A 24,813-nucleotide genomic window follows, 5' to 3' on the forward strand; every position below is an offset into this window, starting at 1 on the left:
CCATTGATTCATTTGCTGAATATGTTGAAATTTATATTCTGTTCTTCCCAATATAATACTATTTTATATGATGAGATTTTGATGAAGAACTTGGATTTTCCTTGAAATTTTAATTTTTGATATATTTTAAGTTTTTAAATTCCTTAGAATGAAGTTTTAAATGGGCATCTACAAATGTTAAACATTTCTGTGTTTTCTATATCTAGATAGTTTATAACTTATGTGAATATGTAGATAAGTAGAGGAATAGGACATAAAGCAGAGTGGTGGGTAATTTTTATCATTTATTAAAATATGAGACTCTAAACCTTAGGAAAAAAATCCCCACTATCTACTTTATGTGTATTATGGGCATTCTATAGGTGTTAGGCATAAAAAGATGAGGACTATTAAACTGTAACTTTCTGTCCTCAAGGATCTTACACCTATGTTAGGGAAACAGAACTCTGAATAAATAATTATGATACAGTGTGATAAATGCAATAATAATTATTTTATGGGAACACAGAGGAGGAAGCCGGGATAAAAATAGAATCAAGGTGAGATTCACAGGGATACCATGTCAGTTTTGTTTTAAGGGAATGGGTAGGATTTTGGCAATAGGACAATCCTAGCAGTGGTATTTAAGACATAGAGAACATGCTTGTACATTCGATGCAGGGGTGTCCCAATGAAGGGAGGAAAGCCCCCTGAATTTATCAAGTGGGTTCTGGCTTAGTGCAGAAAGAATTCAAGTGAGAGCCAACTAGTGACATAAAGTTTATCAAGCAGAGACAGATAACAGATCAGACCCCACAGGCAGAGTAGAAATGCTCTCCTGGGCAGATGGGGGTCCCTTAGGGGTCAAAGGTAACATTTTTAGATACTCAAAAACTTGATTGAAAAATAGCCATATGTGACCAGCATTGTCTTGTGACCAGACCATGTAGGGTAATCATAAATGCTATCACAGAAGACAAGCAGAGTTTGTAAAGCATCTGGTTTAGTAATTCATCTACCTTTGGGTGGTCACAGGCTGGTGACTTGCTGGCAACTTCTTTTTTCAGAGTGATTAGGGTCAGGTGTCAGTCAAAATGACTGCACTCAAGCTCTCTCACCCTTCCTTTTCTGCCTTATGCCTGTATTATGTTGATGTCCACAGGAGTAACAGAAATGTTTTTTAGCTATAATGGCCAGGATAAAGATCTGGTATGCATGTCATTGGCTGTGATTTTGAACGGTCTTTACTTTCTAGGACATACTTGTTTTTCTGGGAAGGTTGGATTAGCATAAGGTTCTGTGATTGTCTTAGGTTGATATAAAGAGCACGTTGTATTTAAAACTTGGCAGTAGTTATTTACGATTTGAAGCCTTGGGAAGTGACAGGAAATGAAGATGGAGAAAAGATTATGAAAAGCCCTTATATAATACTAAGGAGTCTGAATTTTTTCCCTGTGGTAGTGTGTATTGAATGATTCTAAACTAAGAGTAATATGATCAAATTATTACTTTGGAAACACTATTCTGATTGCAATGATAGATTTGGGAAAAGGAAGAAGGAAGAGACTAAAAAAAGAAAAAGCAATAAAATTGAGAGCTTACAAGAGTCTAACTAGGGTGGCTCAGGGAGTAGGGCGCTGGCCCCATATACCAAGGGTGGTGGGGTCGAACCTGGCCCTGGCCAAACTGCAACAAAAAAATAGCCAGGCGTTGTGGTCGGTGCCTTTAGTCCCAGCTACTCAGGAGGCTGAGGCAAGAGAATCGCCTAAGCCCAAGAGCTGGAGGTTGCTGGAATGCCACAGCACTCTACTGAGGGCAACAAAGTGAGACTCTTGTCTCTCTAAAAAAAAAAAGAAAAGTCTAACTAGTAAACTCACATGTAAAATGTCATGATAGTATTATGTCCATATTAAGCATAATGAAGATTATAGCAGCAGTTACAGTGCCAAGGGGTGCTGGGGCCGAATTTGGGAGCAGAGTCTTGATATGATGCAGGGCAGTGAATGTGGATGTCCAGGGGCACCTCTCTGGAAGCTTTGCCCTCCAAGTCCTCGTTTACCTCAGTGGTCTCTGAAATGCCTATGTTATTATCATATTGTCATGATGAGTAAGTAGAACCTGGCTTCTTTCTGATTATATTAATCTCTTCACCAAACAGTCAGTAGGCCTTAGTACTCTTTCCCAAACATGTCTTTTTATTCTTTACATGGCCAGGCTAAGAGTTTTTTTCAAATCTTTTCATTCTTCTTCCCTTTTAATTATAAATTTCATCTTTAAATTATGTCTCTCTTCTCTTACTGTACTCCAAGTGGCCAGGAGAAGCCGTGCTGCACCTAGTGTGCTTTGCTGCTCAATATACTTCTACCAGAAGAATGCTAGAAATTCTGTCCTAGTTCATTGTCCTTAAGTTCTGTCTTCCACAAATTCCTAAGACTTGGAAATAATTCTGCCATATTCTTTGCAACTGTAAAACAAGGAGAGCCTTTACTGAGGCTCCCAATATTTTGTTTCTCAGTTCTATATGAGACCTCATCAGAATAGATTTACCTTTCATATTTTATCATGATCACTTAAGTAATCTCTAAAAAGTCCTAGACTTTCTCTATGTTTCTTCCCTTTTTCTGAGCCTTCTCTAGAATTGTCCTAAAGATCGTGCTCACAGCAGTCTAGACTTTTTCTAGCCTGCTCCTACAAGTTCTTCTAGTTTCTACCCATTACTCAGTTCCAGAACCATTCTACATTTTCAGGTATTGTTATAGCAACAGCCCCAGTCTCAGTACCAATTGTCTGTCTTTGTTTTGTACTGCTGTAAAAGAATATCTGAGATTGGACAATTTATTTTTAAAAAAGATGATGACAATTCTGGAGGCTGAGAAGTCCAACATTGAGGGTCTTGCACCTGGTGAGGCGGTTCTTGCTAGATCTTAACATGAAGGAGGGACGAGAGAGTATGTCTGCAGATGAGAGAGGAAAGGAGTCAAATTCACCCTTTAATCAAGAACCCACTCCCATGGTAACAGCACTAATTCACTCATGAGGGCAGAGCCTTCATGACCTGATTATCTCTTAAAGGTCCCAGCTCTCACATTGTTATAGTGAGGATTGAATTTCTAAAACATGAACTTTGGGGAATACATTTAAACCATAGCACACATATGACCTCCCTTAATTCTCAAAACAAACCTGATGTTATGCTGGTATATATTATCAGTATTTAAAAAATGAGAACAATTAGACTTTAGAGAAGTTAGGTGACTTAGAAAGGTTATGTGGTTAGTGGTTGAACTATTGTTTTAAACTAAGCATCTTTTAAATATCTTGGAGAAAAGTAGAGATGGAAAAGAATGAGAAGAAAAGTAAAACAGACAACATCTAAAAGCCAGAAGAGTAGAGTTTCAAGAAGGAAGATGTCTTCATCTATTTAGTATTGCTATACCGGAGTATCTAAGGTTGGGTGATTTATAATGAAAAGAGGTTTATTTGGCTCCCAACTCAGGTAGCTGGAAAGTCCAAGAGTGTGGTGCTAGTATCTGCTTGGCTTCTGGTGAAGGCTTTCACGTTATGTCATAACATGGTGGAAAGTCACAGGGGAAGGGGACATATGTGAAGGGGCAATTGAAGAGCATCCTTGCTTTCTAACAACCTATTCTAGTCCATTCCCTTAAGAACTATTCCCATTTTGTGAATGTGAGAGCTCACTCACCACACCAAGAATGGCACCAGGCTGTCCTTGAGAGCGGAGCCCCCATGAACCAGACATGGCCCATTAGGCCCTACCTCTTAAAGGTTCCACCTCCCAGCACTAGGAATTATGGTTCCAATGTGAGTTTTGGTAGGGGTGCTCAGCCATAGCAGAAAGGATGGTTAGCAGTGCCAAATTTTGTGGAGAAATTGTGAGTAATCAAAATTAAGAAAAGAATATAAAATTTATTATTTTATTCCTTTTACATGTAAGATAGATAAAGAAGACAATTAAAACAATATTTTCAGGCAGACTGCTTCATTTTATTGTTTGAAGATAATATTTTACATAGTCTGCATTTTCAACTGTATCATAAAGTTTAAATACTCAATTTTTTTGTTTCAGTTATATCCAGGTTTCTGGATACAGAACAGCTTCTTTCTGTTTTAGTCCAAATTCCAAAGCAAGACACGGTATGTTTAAATATTCATTATGTGTTATTATACATTATGTTATAGAACTTGTAACAATTGGAAAATATCAAAATGGCTTGAGTAAGTACTTCATTGTTGATATCTAGAGTATTTTTATGTCTTTTTAGAGGAAACTTTTTTCCTAATGGATAATCCTATGAATTATAGTAAAATAAAAAGTTTGAGATAGTCAAAGAGTGAGTATATTTTCACTAATTAAATATTTACTGAAGAGTTATATATAATTTTCAGAAAAATTGGGTTATAATAATGTTTGCCTAATAAATAAGTAAAAATTACATTGGACCTAAAGAGTATAGATTGTTCTTAAAAGTGATTATTATGTGAAGTTTGATTACTCTTCAAATATTCTTAACCTTTAATTATGAAACAACATCTCCTCTGGGTATTTTTCAGATTTAAGTAGTGCTTTTAGACACATCCAATAAGGAGAGTAATAGATGGTTTTCACTCTTCCTTTTAAGGTAGACTAAACACTATTACTTTATCTAAATGCAGATCTATTTTTACCCATATGTTTAACAAGGAAAGAAGTCTTGCACCTTGTTAAATTTGATTACATGTGCAAATCCATTGGGATTCCTAATTTATTGAATATCACTTGCTTTTTTTCCCCTCCCATCTCTGGAAGCATGTTAAGAACTTTTGTTGTCAACATTTTAAAAAAGTGAAAGTGAAAAATTAAATACAATTTGCATCCACTTTGAATATATACAATTTTTAGTTATCAATTAAATATTTTAAAATAAAAATAAATACATAAAGAAATCACAACATAAAAACAACACTAAGTGACTGACTAAAACACTAAGTGATGACGCTCTATCACTCCCAAATACATTGGTATTTCTTATAAATAAGGACAACCATGATAAACATTCAAGTACGTCAGCACTGATAGATTAGTGCCATTTAATCCTTGACCACATTCAAGTTTGCTAGTTGTGCCAGTAATGTTCTTTGTAGCAACAACAAATAAAGTCCATTAAGAGCCAAACTCTGCATTCAGTTTTTGTGTTCCTCCAAAATGGTTCCCTGGGGATCCTGGTGTTTCCTTGACTTTCATGACATTGATGCTTGAAATTTTCAGGTCTATTATTTTTCTTAAACTTATGTTTGTTTGATGTTTTCTCATTGCTAGATTCAGATTATGTATCTTTGGAAGGAATATCACAGAAGTCTCATTATGACGATAACTCTGTGCACTTGGTTGAGGTGGTTTAAAATTACTGTAAAGTTATTATTTCTCTTAAGTAATTATAGTTTGTGAGGAGGTACTTTAAAACCATGTACCAACTTCACATCCAGCTTTCAATGTAGTTATGTTTTTAATGCATATGGACTCATAGTTTCACATTTTATGTTGTGATTTCTTTATGCATTTATTTAAAAATGTTTAATAAATAAAAATTGCATATATTCAAAGTATATGCAAATTCCATTACATATTCCATTACTACCAATATTTATTTTGTTTCTCCATTTATGTCAGATTTGACCAATGCAAGTCCCTTTTAATTTTCTTCTGTGTCCTTTGGATACGTACCCACCATTCTTTAAGAATTTCATTACTTTCTGACTCAAGAAAATAAGCCACACTTTTCTTCTACTTTCCCTGCTCCAGCATTTGAACCAGCTATTTTATTTTAGTAGGGAATAGTATTTAAAAATTAAGATTTGGGCACTAGATATTGCTGTTGGGTTATTTACTTTTCTCAAACCCTCTCATGGCTAGGGAATAAGGGTATGCATATAAATAAATGGATAAATATACACATTTACCTCTTTGTTTCTGTATTCATCTATATGAATATAGAAACTATATGTTCACCTCAATACCTCTAATTTCCCTTCTTCAACAATAGGTTGATATAAGTTTTCTCCCTTTCTGTTAGTGACTCCATTCTCTGTCATTGAGAAACCTAATGAGAAACCCCATTATCCTCAGTAAACTGATCTGTTTCTCCTGTGGATGACCAATCTCCTACCACTCTTACTTCCTCCCCAATGCAGAGCCCATCCTCCCTCACTGTGCTCCGGTGCCCCCTGACAAACTGTCCCCTAGGCAGAAATATTTCCCCCCTCCTCAGGCTCTGGTATTCAGCATCCAGCTACCTTCTTAGGCAGAGACTTTCCTCACCCTACTTGGGATCCAAAACCTATGGCAGGGTGCCCCTCTCCCTGACCTCATTCAGGCTTGTTGGCTCTTGCCAGGCAGGACTCCCATTTGGATGTCCTCCTTGTCCTCCCGTGCAGTGCCACCTCTCTTCTTCCTCCTGCTCTGGCTTTGCCCCCTCCATACCCCTGATGCTCTCTTCTTGTTTATATTCTTACAAAGGCAACTAATATGAAAACTACATTGTTCATGTTAAAATGGTCTCGGAAAACGTATGAAGGGGTCTTCATTTTACTTTAGGATATGTTGTTGCTAGACCATGTCACTAGATTTTTTTTCGCTTTGCATTTGTTTAACAGTGTTTTGGGAGTTAGTAAATGTTTTAGGATTTTCGGAGACTTAAAAAAATCAATTATGATAAGCAAACAAAGTATCATCATTAGCCTTTATGACCTTTTGCCAAAGATCTCTACTTTGAATAATATTTCTGAATGGAAAAATATCTTAAATAACTTAAAGACAGTTTACTGACAAATGGTATGTTTTACATAGAAAAATGCAATATAATAGAACAGAAAATGGCTTCTCTATATTGATAATTAGTATTTGTTTTAGTTTCTTAAGGCTGCAGAACAAAATCATATAAACTATATATCTTAAAACAACAGTTTTGTCTCACAGCCATGGTAATGCATGCCTATAATCTCAGCCACTTGGGAAGCTGAGGTGGGAAGATTAATTGAATCAGAAGTTTGAGACCATCCTAGGCAATATAGTAAGACCTCATCTCTGAAAAAGAAAAGGAAACAAAACTATACATAGCCCCACAATGTTTTCAAGGGTCAGTGTTTTCATGTTTAAACTAAAGCAAATGGAGGATCAGTCATAGTGGTAAATATTTTCCTCACCAGCACATCTGTCCTTTCTAAAGGCCTTTTGTTAGACTTTTCAGATGAGATTTTTACTAACCTTTAAGGAAACTTAAGCAATTTATTAAACTTTATACATGATTCATGGCTTTCAATATTCCTTATACTGTTTCTTAGTTACTGTTTTTAAAACCATCTGGAAATATATTTAAATGAGGCTCTTTCCTTATTTAATAAAATCACATCTTAATTAAATGCAATATAAAATTAATTCAGACTTGTGCTGGTTAAATTGCATGATTTTGGTAAAACTTGTGAATGAACTAAATGTTCTGTTGACTGAATTAAAAGATTATCTTAAACTCGTGAATGAACTAACTGTTCTTGGAAAATTTACAGTATAGAATTTTTTTCTTAAGGTGAGTTTTTATACTTTCCCCTTAAGAATATTGATTTTTAGAAAATTCATGGCTTCTACTCATAAATATTCACTGAGAATAAAGCTTAAATTTCTTAATTTAATTGGCACAAATATATTTTCTCTCTGTGTAATATCTATAACCCTACCATTGGCTGGGTGGAGTGTTTCATGGCTGTAATCTTAGCAATCTGGAAGGCTGAGGTGGGTGGAGGATCCCTTGAGCTCACCAACCTAAACAAAAGTAAGACCCCATCTCAATTAAAAATTAAAAATAGAAAAAAAAACTAGCGAGGTGTGGTGGTGAATGCCTGTAGTCCTAGTTTCCTGGGAGGCTGAGGTCAGAGGATCACTTGAGCCCTAGAGTCTGAGGTTGCCGTGAGCTATGATGATGCCATTCTGCCATGAGACTCTGTTTCAAAAATAAATAAATAAACAAATAAATAAATAAAACCGTACCATTTAATGTATTACATTAAGAATTATTTTTTCCATTATAAATATCTAAAATGCTTCTTCCAAAATTTGAAAACATTGATACATATTATTAAACTTATTTTTCTAGTTTTTACCCAGCATTCTTGATTCATTTTTAATAACTTTTCATTTTTTTTGAATGATTTCAGACTGCTGTATAGAGTATCTACAGTACATGGCTCCTTCTTTTATTCATTTTACAAGTAATTTATTTTACCAAGCATTGCAGTAAGTGCTAGAGATACATCTGTGATCCAAAAGAACTTCAACGTGATATTTAGGTTAAAATAAAAAAAAAAAAAACAATTAGAGCATAGTATCATCAAGAACTGGGGCAGACCTGTTTGCAAACTAACTAGTCAGCCTCCCATAGTTTCAAGTCTCTGGGTTGCGAGGAAGGATATTAGCATTCACAGTGATAGCAGTAAGCGGAGTATCAACATTTTTTTGCATTGTTTATCCAGGCTCCATTTCCAATAGGTCGATGCGAAGAGGGCCAGGTACCATCTGCACATGCAATGTATTACAAGACAGAATTGCTGAGTTTAGGGACCAGAATCTTTTATAGTGGGCAATAGGTATGCCTGCCTGTTGCTCTGGAGAGAGACATCATCTTTATCTCCCAAGATTTTAGCAAACTGGAGCAGGTTATCTATGGAACACATAGAACTAGCAAAGGGCTCATATCTAAAAGAAGTTTTACAAATCACAGAAGAACATAAACCATATAGAAAAATGTAGAGGAGCCTTGAATTAAACTTTCACAAAATGAGATATACATATGGCCAATGGATATTCAAACTCATTAACAGAAAAATGGAAATTAAGACCACAATGAAATAGCCACATCTATATACAAATATCCTTTGTGCCCTTTGCAGTTCGTTTTAGTCTCTTGATGCTACTCAGGATTGAACTGTATCTCCTTTTGCTTTTGAAGTTTAAATTGGACCCAAGGGGCTGAAATAGATACAATGAGGTAAACTCTTTTCATTGCACTTTCAGGAGACCGGTGCACTGGGTTTATTATGGCTAGTCAGTAATTTTTCATCATTCTCTAGGCTGGCATCCTGGCTGGTTTGATATGTAAAAATATGGGGAATATGACAAGAGTAGAATGTTCAAGAGGAAAATCTGTTCTTTTTGTTTTTTGAGACAGATTCTTACTTTGTCGCCCTTGGTAGAGTGCAGTGACGTCATGGCTCACAGCAACCACCAACTCTTGGGCTCAAGTGATTCTCTTGCCTCAGCCTCCCAAGTAGCTGGGACTACAGGTGTCCACCACAATGCCCAGCTGTTTTTAGAGATAAGATCTAGCTCTGGCTCAGGCTGGTCTCAAACCTGTGAGCTCAGGCAATCCACCACCTCAGCCTCCCAGAGTGCTAGGATTACAGGCGTGAGCGACCAAGCCTGGCAGGAAAATCTATTCTTATGTTAAGTATTTATGGTGTCCACATTTGAATTTTTATCTTAACAGGTCAATGCAGCTGAATCAAAGATAACAAATTTAATATACCTAAAACATACCTTGGAACTCGTGGATCCTTTAAAGGTAATTTATACATGTTGGTATCATAAAAAACATGTCCAGCATCATTTTTTAAACTTTTTGTTTGGAAAAAATTTTGAGCTTAGAGATATTTGCAAAAAATAACATAATGAATTTTCTATATTTTTTTCTCTTTATATGTTCATACAACACACACATATACATTATTATCCTTGTTATTTTTCAGAATAAAAAAGAATAAGGATGTTATCTTATATAAACACAGTATTATCAAATTCAGAATATTTAATACTGATACAGTACTATTATTTGATATATATCCAATCATCTGAATAATGTTCTTAATGGCATTTTTTTTTTCTGGTACAAGGTCCAATCCAGGACCATGTATTGTACTTAATATGTTTATTTAAACTCCTTAAACTGGAAAGTTTCTTAGCCTTTTGATTTTGGCATTTTGAAGTGTAAGGGTCAGTTGTCTCAGAGGATATTCCTGAGTTTGTGTGATTGTCCTCATGATTAAATTCCTCTTATGCATGTTTAGCAGTAACACTCCATGGGCAATGTTGTATCCTTCCCAGGACATCATGTCAGGAGACACGTAACGTCATTTACCCATTCTTGGTGATGTTAATTTTAAATCAGTTTCTTCACTGTAAAGTTGTTACATTTTCTTTTGTAATTAATAAGTAATCTATGGAGAGAAACTTTGAGAATATGCAAGGAACCTTGTTCCTCATCAAATTTTCACCCATTGATTCTAGAATTCATATTTCCTAGAAGTAATTTTTGCTCTGATGGTTATAAAATGGTGATTTCCTTATCAGTTTTCAAGTACTGCATTGTGAAAAACATTTTTTATTGAAGTGACAAGAAGAAATTGCTTTTTAAAAATAAAAAATAAAAACTGTGAAAGAATCTTGTCATAGTGATCATTCTAATTCTAATAAATATAATGAGAATAATTTGACAAAAGATTTCAAAAATATTAGCACATTTCTTTTTTTTAATTTTAATTATTTTTTATTAAATCGTAACTTTGTACATAGATGCCTTCATGGGGTTCAGGGTACTGCTTCAGTGTACAATGTATCATGTTTCTTAGAGTGAAAGAGGTAGAATAAATCAACCAGAAAAATATTGGTAGATTTTATGAAATACAGATTTAAACTTTGGTTTGTCAAAAGCTAAGAGGTAAAGAAATTAAGGAAAAATTTATAACAAATGGCAGGCAAAATACTAATTTCTGTTCACAGATCTCATATAATTTCATAAGAAAATACTAGCATGCCAATAGAAATATGAAAAATGACTTAATGAAATATGAAAAATAAATTAACTCAGGTTGTATGTACAAGGTATATACAAACATAATGAATTTCATGTTTAGATTTGGGTTCCATCCCCAAGATATCTCATTATGTATGTGAAAATATTTCAAAATCCGAAGAAATCCAGAATCTGAAACACTTCTGACCCTTAACATTTTAGATAAGTGCTACTCACCAATATTAAATGGAGAGTAGGAGTGGGTAAGGAGTATACAGTGATATACATTTTTTAAATTTCATATAGTGACAGGAAATATACCATGACATTTAAACTATTCGTTTTTTGTAAAGGTAATAGAATTATGAGTGATTTCTTTTATCTTCTTTATGCTTCTATTAATTTTCTTGTTTTTAAAAGTATGTGCATATTATTTTCTATTCATAAGCTAAAAAATAATTTCCATTGCCTCATATCAAACTGAAGTAAGAGGTAAAAATCAGGTTAACTATGTTTTCTTCTCCTCTTTTCTGTTTGTTTAATTGTCACTCTTAGTTTTCATTAAGCAAAATAAAATTCCTACTTTCACCATATGAAGAATATAAAAATTACTTTTTTTATGAATATACAAAGCACTTTTTTTGTTCAATGTATATCTAACCCAAATTTTGGAATTATATGTAGACTACTCTAAAATGTACAATAGTAGTTGTTTAAATATCTACCTCTATAAGTAGTTAGATGTTAACAATTAGTTGAGGTATGCGAAAAACAAAAGTCAAAATGATGAAACAGCAGATGGCACTTATTAGTCATGTGCTTTTTGTGTGGAAAATTGGAAGAATAATGTCTGTCCTCATTTAAATACCTGTAATAATTTTCATAAGTTCATAAATTAGAAAATGAAGCAAGAAAGTACTTGGTAAACTGTAGAGTATTTAAACATATATAACATGCATGTTTGAATGATGCCATAACTGATTTACCTTAACTCTTTGTTATTTTATTTATTTTATTCTTTCATAGATTACGCTGAAGAACTGTAACACACCTCTATTAAGAGCTTACTATGGTTCCTTGGAAGACAACAGGTCTTTAACACAACTTAATAAAATATCAGTTTATTATTTCCTTTCTGATTATAGCTGATTTTAAAGACTCTTAATTATACTCTGTAGAATAATTACTTGAGTTTTGGTTGATATAATCAAGTATTCATCAAAATCCTAATTATAAGTAATTCCATAAGTACCACAAAGAATAACAACAACACACTGATTACTGTATTAATGGACAATTAGAATAACATGAAAAATTGAAATACATTTTTAATATTTCTGTTTTAATCATTATGGAAAAACTTGCAAAAAATAAAAATTATATTTTTCTCATTTGTTGAATCATGAAGGGTCTAATGTAACCGAAAATAGTAGATACTAAATATTGAATAATATCTAAATGCAGTTCAATTTTAATATTGTTAAATTATTAGCAGCGTCACCTTGGTCTTAGGCTGAAAATATTTGTGATAGTTAAGAACTGGTTATTTTATTGATTGAAAATTCATATCCTATGTGAGGCTACACATTGAAGTTAATAATAAACCAGTTTAATTATAAATTAAATACAGAACAGAATAAAGGAAGGATTAGGAAAATAGTTGTTGCCAGATTCCTGGTTTGCATAATCGCTGAACTTGATCACTGGTAATTGTGTGTTCCTGTTCACACAGTATGTGCTTAGTCTCCCTCACCTTTACTGAGGGCAGGGACCATACGTAATCCCTCTTTGATCCCTTGCACCTGGAATAGTGCTTGATACATGGTGTAAGCAAATATTTATTGAGTACATGAGCATGAAGCCAGAGTTTTATTACAGTTCTTTAAAGATATATTTTTTATTCACAGACGCAATGTTTATACTATATAGGTGTTTAATTTGGGAGATCTATTTATTAGCAAATGTAGAATTGTTCTTGGTGGCCTAATGCGGTTTTAGACTAGTCTTGACTAATGAAATAGTTTAAAATGACATAGTCATAGCTCTAACTTATGCAAATTTAAATGTTCATCACTAATTATTTAGTCCAGTATAACTTTTTACCAAAAATTTGCTATCATTAACTGTGATTTAAATTATAAATTAAAATATCTAGTTGCCTATAATGTTCTTTTTCTGACTTAATGTTAGGTTTGAAATCATACTTGAAAAGATTAAAAAAGTAATTAATGATGATGCGAGATACATGAAAGGATGCCTAAATATGAGGACTCAAAAGTGCTATGCAGTAAGGTCTGACATCAATGAATTTCTCGACATAGCTAGAAGAACGTACACTGAGATTGTGGATGACATAGCAGGTAATTTATCTACTTTATCATGGTTTTCTGTTTTTATAGTAATAAAACAAACATTTTAGGACATGCTGTGTTTTTTTCCTAATGACTAGTCATGCATATTTTAAATATACTTTTTGTTACAAAAACAGATAAGGTTAACACATATTTCTATTTAAAGAAAATTTTTTTAAATAGAGATATCAAAGTGTTACAGTGTGTCTCTTCTTTCCTTCAAACTTAAATATAGAGTTACCTACATTAAGCATTGTGCATACGCTTTATGGAAAATGTAGGCTGTCAAAACTAGAAGATTCCAGTGGCCAGAGAGATATAATTTTTATCTGGAAGAGTTGGGCATTTGAGCCAGTCCAATAATCCTTTTAACAAACATTTATTGAGCTCCTACTACATGTCGACACTGTTGTAGATACTGAGACTACATCGAAGAAGACAAAGTCCCTGTCCCCATGGAGCTTATGTATTTGGTAGGGAAGGCAGACAATAAAGAAACAAGCACATATGCATACATGTATTTGCGTGTATGTATGTGTACATCAGTATTGACATAATCATATATTCATGTAATTTCACATGGACATAAAATGTATGAAGAATACATGAAGAGGAGTTAGAGAGTGACTGAGTGTGGAAGCACAGAGAGTGGGAGGTTTTCAGTAGATGGAATGGCCTAAAGAGGAATTCTACCCACTTGCAGTGATACAAACAGGAGCACAGGGAGACGAGGGATGAGTGAGAAAATTTGTCAGCCTGGACTAGGGCATCCCCTTACAGAACAGGATATGAGATCAGAAGTGGAGAGCGGGGACCAGAATTTAGTCTCTGAAGGCCAAGAGTTTGGATTTTTTGCCCAAGGAGAATGAAGACCCTGAGATGTTTTTGTTCTGTGGGTGAAATTGATCAAGAAAATATTTTGAATGAATTTGAGTGGAGAAATGGAGACAAGTTTAAACTATTATAAGTTAATAAAGGATTATTTAGGTTGGTAGCAATATATGTGAGAAGAAGAAAAAATTGATAATAATTACTAATTAATTAGATACAGTTGTGGTAAACAAAAAAGTAACCATTAGTGCTAATTGAGATTTCTAGCCTGAGAATGGTGGTACTGTTGAGAAAAGCAGGAAATTCAGGAGGAAAGGACCAACAGTTTTGAAAAATGAATATGGAAATTTTTTCAAGTAATGTTCAAAGTATTAATGGATAGCTAGTTAGAAATATAAATTTAGAACTATGAAGTTAGCATGAAGTTGATAAGGAGATTTGGATTTTCTTTTTTTGAGACAGAGTTTCACTTTGATGCCCTTGGTAGAGTGCTGTGACATCATAGCTCACAGCAACCTCAAACTCTTGGGCTCAAGTGATCCTCTTGTCTCAGCCTCCCGAGTAGCTGGGACTGTAGGTACCTGCCACAACACCTGGCTGATTTTTCTATTTTTAGTAGATACAGGGTCTCTCTCCGGCTCAGGCTGGTCTTGAGCTCCTGAGCTCAAGCAATCCACCTGCCTCTGCTTCCCAGGGTGCTAGGATTACAGGCGTGAGCCACTGTACCTGGTTGCAATTTGGATTTTTTAAAGGAATTTTATTCAGTGAATCATTTGTGTGCTTTTTGGAATATTTTGTAAAATGTTTTATAGAGGAGCTTTCTAATTGTGAATTAATGATTACTATAATTTATATGACTATTCTTTTTTTAAAAGAATTTTATTCAATGAATCATTTGTGTGCTTTTGGGAATTTTATTCAATGAATCATTTGTGTGCTTTTTGGAATATTTTGTAAAATGTTTTATAGAGGAGGTTTCTAATTGTGAATTAATGATTACTATAATTTATATGACTATTCTTTTTTTAAAAAAGCAGAAGGCATGTTAAAAAACCTGATGTTCCTAAAACTGATACTGCACAATAGTCTTTTGTACTATTATTTCTAATTTAAATTTTTGCCATTTTTCTTTTCCTTTAAAAAAATACTTATCAGAATGAGTACCTTTGTATTGTTTTTGGTTTTTACTTTTTAAAAAAGAATACTTAACCACATCTTTTGGACATTAAAACTCATTAGCATTTAAAGTAGTAACAAGGTATTCATACTTAGATATAAAATAACAACAATTATATGACTCTAAACAGAAAAAATAATTCTCTCATTAATGTTCCTTCTTTTTTTGTTGTTTTATTTTTTGTTTCTGGTCACTAGGAATGATATCACAACTTGGAGAAAAATATAATCTTCCTTTAAGAACAAGTTTTAGCTCCACTCGAGGATTTTTCATCCAGATGACTACAGATTGTACAGCTCTACCCAGTGATCAGCTTCCTTCAGAATTCATCAAGGTTCATTCTAGAGTGCTTAGGAAATTATTGTTGCTGATTTTACAGAGTTACATTTACATATTTTCAGGTATTCTGTGAGTTTTACATGCCAGATTTCAGGATGTCTGTATTGCTGCTTCTACTCCTACCCACCTACCTAACCAACCTGATACTAATCCCAGAGTGATTTAGAAGCTTTTCCTGAGAAATACCAAACTCAGATTTTCCCACAATTCTGGAAGCTTGATGGGAGGGGGAAAAAAAGAAAAATAAAGTCCAAAAAGTACTTTTGATAAAAAAAAAATTAGGAAAACACTGTACCACCTCGTTTTAAGTAGTTCTCAAGGCATATTTGTCTATTACATGTTTACAAAATCCTGAGTGAACATCTAGTTAACTTTAAAAAGTCTACTATTTCTAAACTTTTAGATCATAGAAATACTTTTTCCTACATATAGATCATCACCTCCACAATATACCAGGTTAGGAAAGTCTAATCCACTCTAATCTTTGTTTTTCTGCTTCCAGGGACTACTTTTTGATGAAAACAAACCATTTGGCTTTTAGGTGCATATGTCTGTGTGTATATGTTATATGTATACACATACGCGCACACACACATATACACTGTATTATCAAGAAACCAGATGGATAGTTAAGAGTGGGTGGAAGCTCAAAGTCAGGAATGGGGTTAAACATTGAATGAGGTTCAGATAAGAGGCCAGGGCTGAGACGGGTATTAGAGATGGAGTAAGGATCACTGGAGTCCATCGTGCCTGTTACTTGGTAGCAAGATGCAGTGTTTTAACATTTCTGCAAAGCCATTTTAAGACCTAGCAAAAGCATCATTTCTGATGGAATAGATCAAAAATACCATACTTTACTCTTCAACGTGGTCTTCTTTTTATCTTTCACAAACATTAGTACTTTCTTTGTGATATTGCGTCTCGGTGATTAAAGTGATTAACTTAATTACCTATATTTCTGTTGTTTAAAATCCATGTTTAAAAAAATAAAATCTATGTTTTATTTCATAAGTATGTGCATGTATCTTAACATTTGTTTTTAATTTCCTGGTAGATTTCTAAAGTGAAAAATTCTTATAGCTTTACATCAGCAGATTTAATTAAAATGAATGAAAGATGCCAAGAGTCTTTGCGAGAAATCTATCACATGACTTACATGTAAGAAATATTTGAATGTTAAAGTGGTTTAATTTGAGGAACTGTGATAAATTTTATTAATTGACTTTCTGTGTGGTAATAGACCATTGTGGAATCATAAACGTTAGCAAAGAAGGTCTACTATTTTGGTTAGGATCACGAGTGTCACAGAAGCTTTGGGGCAAATGTCATTGCAGAAGGATACCATTATAACCCGTATTTGTGTATGCACATTCTACCATGATGTAGAATTTGCTCTTGGCACACCATGGGGTTCATTCAGTTTATTCTTTCTCTGTAAGCCCTTAGCTTGATACTTTCATAACAACCTCACAATAGTGTCAGCTCTTTTGCTGTTTAGGAAATAGTAGGAATACAGGTAAAAAGAAGAAATAGAACATTTAGAACATTCTTTAGGCTAAAATTATGTACAAATAAAAGTTAAACATTCAAAACAACTTCAGGGCATGGACCATGGACATTATAATATGTAGTAAGTTTTATGTACATATTTATCTTTCTATGGGAAAAACTTTTGCACTGTATCACAGTATAACTCTACTACATAAAAATCCTATTATTCAGATATTGTGTCTGTGTGTGTGTGAGAGAGAGAGACAGAGAGGAAAAATGGATAAGGGAGAAAATACATAATAGCTTTTGTGTTGAATTTAACATTTTCAAAAACACAAAATAATTAGCAGATGGGATCTGTCCAAATATAGTGAGGGCTTGATTTGACCATACAAAACATTTTTATTAATAAAAATTTATTTTATTACTATTTAATAAAGCAGTTGTTTCAAAAAGATGGTGTTAATACATCAGAAGATGGATTCTCTGCCATTAAGTAGTTGTGACCTTGAGCAAAATCTTCAATTCCCTTATCTCTAAAATGAGACTATTGAACAATACACTTTATCTGTAGTGTACAACTCAACTGTGAATATTGTTTTACCTCAGGCAATTAATTTAATATTATTTTGTGTTACATCTTGTGTCCCTTTTAAAAAGGCAGTATCACATATCTTACCACACATGTCCTTTCAGGATCGTGTGCAGACTGCTCAGTGAGGTTTATGAGCACATCCATTGCCTGTATAAACTGTCTGACACGGTGTCAATGCTGGACATGCTGCTGTCGTTTGCTCACGCCTGCACTCTCTCTGACTATGGTAAGTTACTCTCTTTGAAATAAACATATTGCTGACTAGAATCTGTATTCTGTTTAAACAATTTTATATGAAATTATGAATGTTTTAATTTTTTTACTTGAAATATAGTCTCTTTCTTATGGTCTTAGACCGAAAAGACTAAGACACAAAATTGAAAAAATGAAATTATCTTTAATATTTCTTCAAAGTCAAAAAATTATTCATTCAGAAATTAGTGAATCAAAAAGAAAAATCTGCAGGAAACTTTAAAGGTTTTCCCAAGACCGTACAGCCATATCTTGGTAAAATGACAGTGATCCAAATTTTAAAGTTCAAATCTGAATACTCAGTAGAAGCAATGTGATGAATACTAATAAAGAGAAATGAATCTCCAAAGTGAGCATCTTCATCTACTAGCTCCTTAGTTGTGAGCATCCCAACATCAGGAACTAGGTCATTTATTTTTGTATCCCAAGTCTACACACAAGCCTTGAATACAAATGTTTAGTAGTTTTCTTATGTTGAATGAGTATCTCAAGTTAGCCCCTTGAGATTTCTTATCCAACTTGTCAGTAACCATCCTCTAGTATGCAAATTTATAGGTCTAGTAGATAATTATGGTTGAATAATTATAGACTTAATAATATCAAGATATTAAAATTTCTAGTTAAAATCAGTAGTAACATTTCCCTAGTATTATGTTAATTTATTTTTATTGGGTGTGCCTTACATAGATTTATTTTCATATTTCTTATAAAAATGTTAATTTTTTCTATTGGTATTTTATAGGCAAAAATTTTTTAATATAAAGTTAAAGGTCAAAAACTTTCCTTAAGGGTCAGATACTCCAATAGTAGTTTTCTTAGATATCAAGAGATTTAATATTTTTCCATTTTAGTTTGAGAGGCACCATTCTGAAACTCTAAACCTATAAATGATGAGTTTTTGAAAGTACTTAAAAATTTTTCCCCTAACCAACCTCACCTTTAAAATGAATGTTTTCAAGTTTATCTATGAATTTTATTTAGAGATATGCAGCTTTCATTTGTCTTTCCACCTTCTCTTTTGGTTTTCCACCTCAGAGGGTATCCTTATAGTTACTAGTTTATATAAATATATATTATATATATATTACTAGTTTTTATAAATCAGCAAATCTTTTATGTCTGATTTACTCTATCCTCTGAAATTTCTTTTTAGACAAAATTTCTCCAAGAGCTTAGGCAGAAAATTAGTTTTGTATTTGGGTTTACTCTATATTTATATCCCATTTAAAAGCTAAGTATGATAAATTTGAAATAATGTTTAAAGTAGGAAAATAATATATAAGGTAGGGTAATGTTTGAAAGAATATTTCAGGTAGGATAAGTAAATGTACAATTCTGTAGTAGTGGTAACCAATTGTTATTTTAAAAATATTATCAATATCTACTTAGGGCGTTTCAATCTATACAAACCTAAAAACTTTATGAACTGTTTTGGAGCTCAGGACAATAACAAGGAACTAAATTCTAGAATTCTCTGGAAGTGAATAAAAGCTGTGATAGTGATTGGAATGTGTCCATTACAGTTTAGAGTGGATTTGGGTAAGGATTTGGATAAAAATAATACCTCAATTTTATTGTCCCAACTTAACTCTAGGAAAATCACTAATGTAAACTGCATTCACACCACAGAATCTTTAGATATAAATAAAACATATTAATCATTTTACTTTTTTTCTTCAGTTCGGCCAGAATTTACTGATACTTTAGCAATCAAACAGGGATGGCATCCCATTCTTGAAAAAATAGCTGTGGAAAAACCTGTTGCCAATAACACCTACATTACAGAAGGGAGTAATTTTTTGATCATAACTGGACCAAATATGAGTGGGAAATCCACGTATTTAAAACAGATTGCTCTTTGTCAGATTATGGCCCAGATTGGTAAGTTATGGCTTTACTTTATAGTTACCAATTCAGCTTTCCTTTCAAAGTGTTTTGTGCCTGGTACCTACTTAACCCAACAATAGGAAGTAGATTCTTTTACTTTAAAGTATAATAATGTATCTAGTATGTAGACTACAACTTTTACTATTGAATATTTATTAAGCTGTACTAATTTGGATTTCACTGGACTAACAATTTTGTGAACTGTTACAGAAATAGTAATGTCCTTACTATATTAATGTCATATAGTTTAAATTTAGTCCTGTAATTATTTCAGGTTAAGAAACAAACTTTGGCATGAGAAAAAAATGAAGTGAATAGGATAACCTGCTTGCATTTATAAACATATGAGATTTTTCGAAAATTATAACTTTGGGCAAAGAAACAAATCCCTTACTTGGAGGGGTACCAGTAACGTGGCTACAGCAATTGATACAGTATGTATATACATGTGCACACATGGGTGTAGATAGCTGTCGCTCATCTAGCATTGCCACGTATTTCTTGATATACAGGCACAACTTAATCCCTATCTCAGAAAACTGGGTTTCTTTGAGGACTATATGAATCATAGATGAGATGTGTGGCCCTAATGCAGTGGTTCTCAACCAGGAGTGGTTTTGGTCCTCCAATCCCCAAAATTTGATTGTCACAGCCATGGGGAGTTTAGAGTCCAGGGATGCTGCTGAACACCTGCAGTGCACAGGACAGACCTGCCTGTCCCTTCTTTCCTCATCAACACATAAGGAAGATTTATTGAGTCCACAATGTTAGTAGAGTCCTGGGCGAGAAACCCTGATCCAATAATTCAGTGAATTCTAAAAGGAGCACAGCAGTAATAATTGGTGGTACGGTACAAACTCAGTCTTGAAAATGTATTGTAAACTGGGTGGCGCCTGTGGCTCAGTGAGTAGGGTGCCGGCCCCATATACCGAGGGTGGCGGGTTCAAACCCGGACTCGGCCAAACTGCAACCAAAAAATTGCCGGGCGTTGAGGCTGGCGCCTGTAGTCCCAGCTGCTGGGGAGGCTGAGGCAGGAGAATCGCGTAAGCCCAAAAGCTGGAGGTTGCTGTGAGCCGTGTGATGTCATGTCACTCTACAGGTGGCAAAGTGAGACTATGTCTCTACAAAAAAAAAAAAGAAAAAGAAAATGTATTGTAAACGGAAATCAGAGATGAATAAATTAATAAGGAATAAATTTTTTTGAGGTTTGAGTTTTATTTGAATTGAAAGGACATCTTAGCAGATTTCCCTCCCCTCCCTTGTGTTCTCTTGTGACATAATACTACAATTATTTGAATAACTTTGAGGATCTCTTTCCTTTAAAAATAAACTGTCAAGTTGTTGGACAGCTCTTCTCATTGGAACATTCATTATACTGAACTGAAGTCTGAACTTTCTATAATTTTTATAGATTAGTCCTAATTCTTCTGTGTATCACAGAATTGTTTAATCTTTGTCCTGATAGTAACTCTTCAAGTATTCGATGATAATTACTCTATTTCTCGTATCACTGACCATCTTAAACCTTTGAAACACTTAAAAGTATATATAATATCTCATACGGTCTGAGCAAAAAGCAAAAGTGGGACTTGAAAAGCCTGAAAGTTAAGAACATAGACTTTGGAGTTAGATCTTGGTTACCCAGTTACTAGCTGTATAGTCTTTGGTAAGTTACTTTAAACTTTAGTTTTCTTTTCTTTTTTTTGGAGACTACTTTATCACCCTCGGTAGAGTGCCGTACTGTCACAGCTCACAGCAACCTCCAACTCCTGGGCCTAGGTGATTCACTTGTCTCAACCTCTCTTACCACAGCTCACAGCAACCTAAATTAGCAAAATGCCCCACCTTCTCCAGAATATTAAGCAGATAACAGGTCATTCCTAATATCTGAACAAGTTTCTTCTTGTTTTTGTTTTGAGCCAGACATTTCTTATTCAAATTCTGACTTCATAACTTCATTATTTATTTTTAGCAAATACTTATCTTGACATTATTGTGTTAGAAGCTGCTCTAGGTTTATGACCATGTATGAAAGAGGTACATCTAGCTAGTTTTGTGATCCTTAGCTCTCACTTTTTCATTGGTAAAATGAGAAAAATAATAGCTAGTTCAATGGAGTATCTTGAGAATTAGAGACAATGAAGATACCATGCCTAGTAGGGGAAGTAGCAGCTGCATCATTATCATTACTGTTGCCATCATTATCACTTTTACTTTTATTAATTTCAGCCTGATGTCTGTTTTCTTTTTCTGCCTTATTCCTCAGAGTTAGCCTTTTTTCTTTACCCTTTGTTTTAAATTATGGAATAATCTGGCTTGGTTTCTTCATTCCCACTATTTCACCATTTTATCTATCCAGAGTTCTGGATAGATGATAATTTTCCTATTCAACTACTTGGATATTTTATCTGTGTTATGATGTTAGATAACATCAGAATGCCTTTTATATCTCATTGTTTTATAGAGATGGGTGCATTCATTGGATTGATTTGTTTTAAAAAGATGAGTATTTTAGATTAGTTAACAATAACTAATAGGCAGATATAGTCTTGTGTATAAAAATTCACCTCTTCATTTTGTTAAATGTTTTGTTTTCATTATGCTTCTGGCTATTTCTGCATATTTGTGATAACAGGTATTACCTGATATCTTCCTGTAATTATCTTACCAACTTGAGTTTTATAAGCATTTACTTTATTACTTAATACTTGTATTTCATAAGGTTTATAAGCATTTCCTCCAAATTTTCATGTATTGAATATTCCATATCACTTAACTAAATTATTTAAAAATTTTTATCAAGTTTATAACAATGTCTTGCTAACAGACTTGAACATATAAATACTATCAACTTCCAAATAAGTTTGTACAGTAGGTGGGGCAACTATTTCCATTTTATATATGAGGAAGACAAGATTGGAAGAGTTTAAGTACTGTGCAAATTTATACAATAAGTGATAGAACTTGGAGCATGTCTTCTAACTCCATATCCAGTGCTCTTTCCACCACATAATTCTAGTAAATAATCTGAGAAATTAAAAATGTTGTTTGTACTTGTATTTTGTAAAAGCATTTCACCTTCACCTTGTTTTACAGGATCCTATGTCCCAGCAGAATATGCTTCCTTTAGAATCGCTAAACAGATTTTTACAAGAATCAGTAATGATGATGATATTGAAACAAATTCATCAACATTTATGAAGGAAATGAAAGAGGTACCCAAACAAAACTGTTCTTATGTTAAAAAGAAATTCTTCCACTAATGAACAGTTATCTTATGTGTGGGAAAGTACTGTTGTACTAAAGCATTCAGATGTGCTCATACCCCTTTCTAAGAGCCAGAGGGCAGTCAAAGACAGTTTCCTAATTTCTGTCTTATGTGGAAAGTGAAGTGAATTTTATACTGAAAATACAGTTTTAAAAGAAAAAACATAGGGCTATTGAGTGATGAAAGTGTACTTAGAAGTTTTTATATGGAATATAAAAGGCTTTTCAGAAAACGGTGACTTGTTCAGCAGTATTTTGCATGGTATTTATTGTTCCTCATAGGCTTGATTTTAAAATAAAAGATGATGATGTGAGAAGTCTTTCTAAAATCAACCTCTTCTTTGTCCTTATAAAACTTTTACTTTTGGTACCAATATATGTATTGTCACTTATTTCTTATCTGAGAAAAAGTCAAGTAGGCTTGAAGACTCAAGGAATTAAGTATATAGCTCTTGGGATAGCTAGATTAGGTAGCAATTACTAGATCACTATGCAGTTGGATAATTTTCTGCAAGTAAATAGGAAGTGAAAAAGTTATCATTTGTGCCATAATTTATGTATTTATTGTGTATTGAATATCTATAGGAGAATATGGCCATATACTAGGTACTTACTGTATGTTTTTAAATGGTCCTAACCCTTAAGAAGCTTAGTTTCACAGAAAGGTAAAATGTCTTAGGAAAGTTAGTAGTGTCATAAAATGATAAAGGGGGAATTCTGTTTTTTGAGGAAGAGGTTAATAATCCTCATAGAGGAACGGGTATTTCTGTTGATTTTTCTTGGTGCTTTCTTAGCCAAGGATTTAAATTTATTTGTTAAACCAAGAATCAAGACTTAAGTAGCTCTTCCTAAATTTTTTTTTTCATCTTTACTGGATAAAAAAAATAATAAAATAAAATTGAGACATGGTTTTTCGTATTTTAAGACAGCAATTGATCATTATTTGTAGAGAAGAAAATGACCATTTTTGTACTTTATTTAAACATTTAATACATTGCTTTATTTTATTTTACTATGTCTAAAAGACATTAGATAGTGGTTATTTATTCTGGATTATCTCATGCACATATGAATATGTCTGTTATAGACACATCAGCTATTTTTTTGAATTACTAGTCATGAAATTTTTAGAAAGAAATGAAATATGTTATTTTGTGCTCAGCAGGATTTCTCTTTAAAAATACATTTCAAATGAACTAATAAAGAGACTGGATTTCTCCTTATTTTTTTTCTTTGATAGTGGAAGCTGTTTGGTTACAATGAATAATATTAAAATTATATTTTTCAGATAGCATATATTCTACATAATGCTAATGACAAATCACTAATATTAATTGATGAACTTGGCAGAGGTACCAATACAGAAGAAGGTATTGGCATCTGTTATGCTGTTTGTGAATATCTACTGAGCTTAAAGGTATTTTTTCCCAGAGGTTTTAATAATATTTATTGTGAATCTCCAAAAGAATTCTATGATTTTTGCTCATATCTGACCACAAATTTGGGGACTTTACTCCTTAGGACTATATATTAAGAAATAGCAAAATTCAAGTGTCCTATTATCAAATGTGTTTCTGCTAACTTAGTAAGGATATATTCATTTAACTGTTACTTAGTTTATATATTTTTAATTCCAGTAGATAGAGAGGATAAAAATGTTTTTGTTTTTTTTTTGCAGTTTTTGGCCGGGGCTGGGTTTGAACCCGCCACCTCCAGCATATGGGGCCGGCACCCTACTCCTTTGAGCCACAGGCACTGCCTGATATAAATGTTTTTTTATTACATGGATGAACTGTAAGGTGGTGAAGT

The 24,813-nt window shown here is 33.4% G+C and overlaps 1 protein-coding gene across 2 annotated transcripts in view; it reads left to right on the forward strand.

Annotated features, from left to right (window-relative positions):
• Positions 1-24,813, forward strand: part of MSH4 (mutS homolog 4) — a 62,935-nt gene that overhangs the window by 26,632 nt on the left and 11,490 nt on the right. For both annotated transcript variants that reach the window (XM_053592551.1, XM_053592550.1), the window contains 10 exons: positions 4,067-4,134; positions 9,513-9,587; positions 11,841-11,905; positions 13,005-13,174; positions 15,371-15,507; positions 16,567-16,670; positions 17,700-17,824; positions 19,531-19,731; positions 22,834-22,952; positions 24,293-24,421. In XM_053592551.1, coding sequence (XP_053448526.1) covers positions 4,067-4,134; positions 9,513-9,587; positions 11,841-11,905; positions 13,005-13,174; positions 15,371-15,507; positions 16,567-16,670; positions 17,700-17,824; positions 19,531-19,731; positions 22,834-22,952; positions 24,293-24,421 — 1,193 coding nt within the window. The remainder of the gene's footprint in view (positions 1-4,066; positions 4,135-9,512; positions 9,588-11,840; positions 11,906-13,004; positions 13,175-15,370; positions 15,508-16,566; positions 16,671-17,699; positions 17,825-19,530; positions 19,732-22,833; positions 22,953-24,292; positions 24,422-24,813) is intronic.

Source organism: Nycticebus coucang, chromosome 5 (genome assembly GCF_027406575.1).
Source record: "Nycticebus coucang isolate mNycCou1 chromosome 5, mNycCou1.pri, whole genome shotgun sequence".
In the NCBI taxonomy this organism is placed as follows: domain Eukaryota; kingdom Metazoa; phylum Chordata; class Mammalia; order Primates; family Lorisidae; genus Nycticebus; species Nycticebus coucang.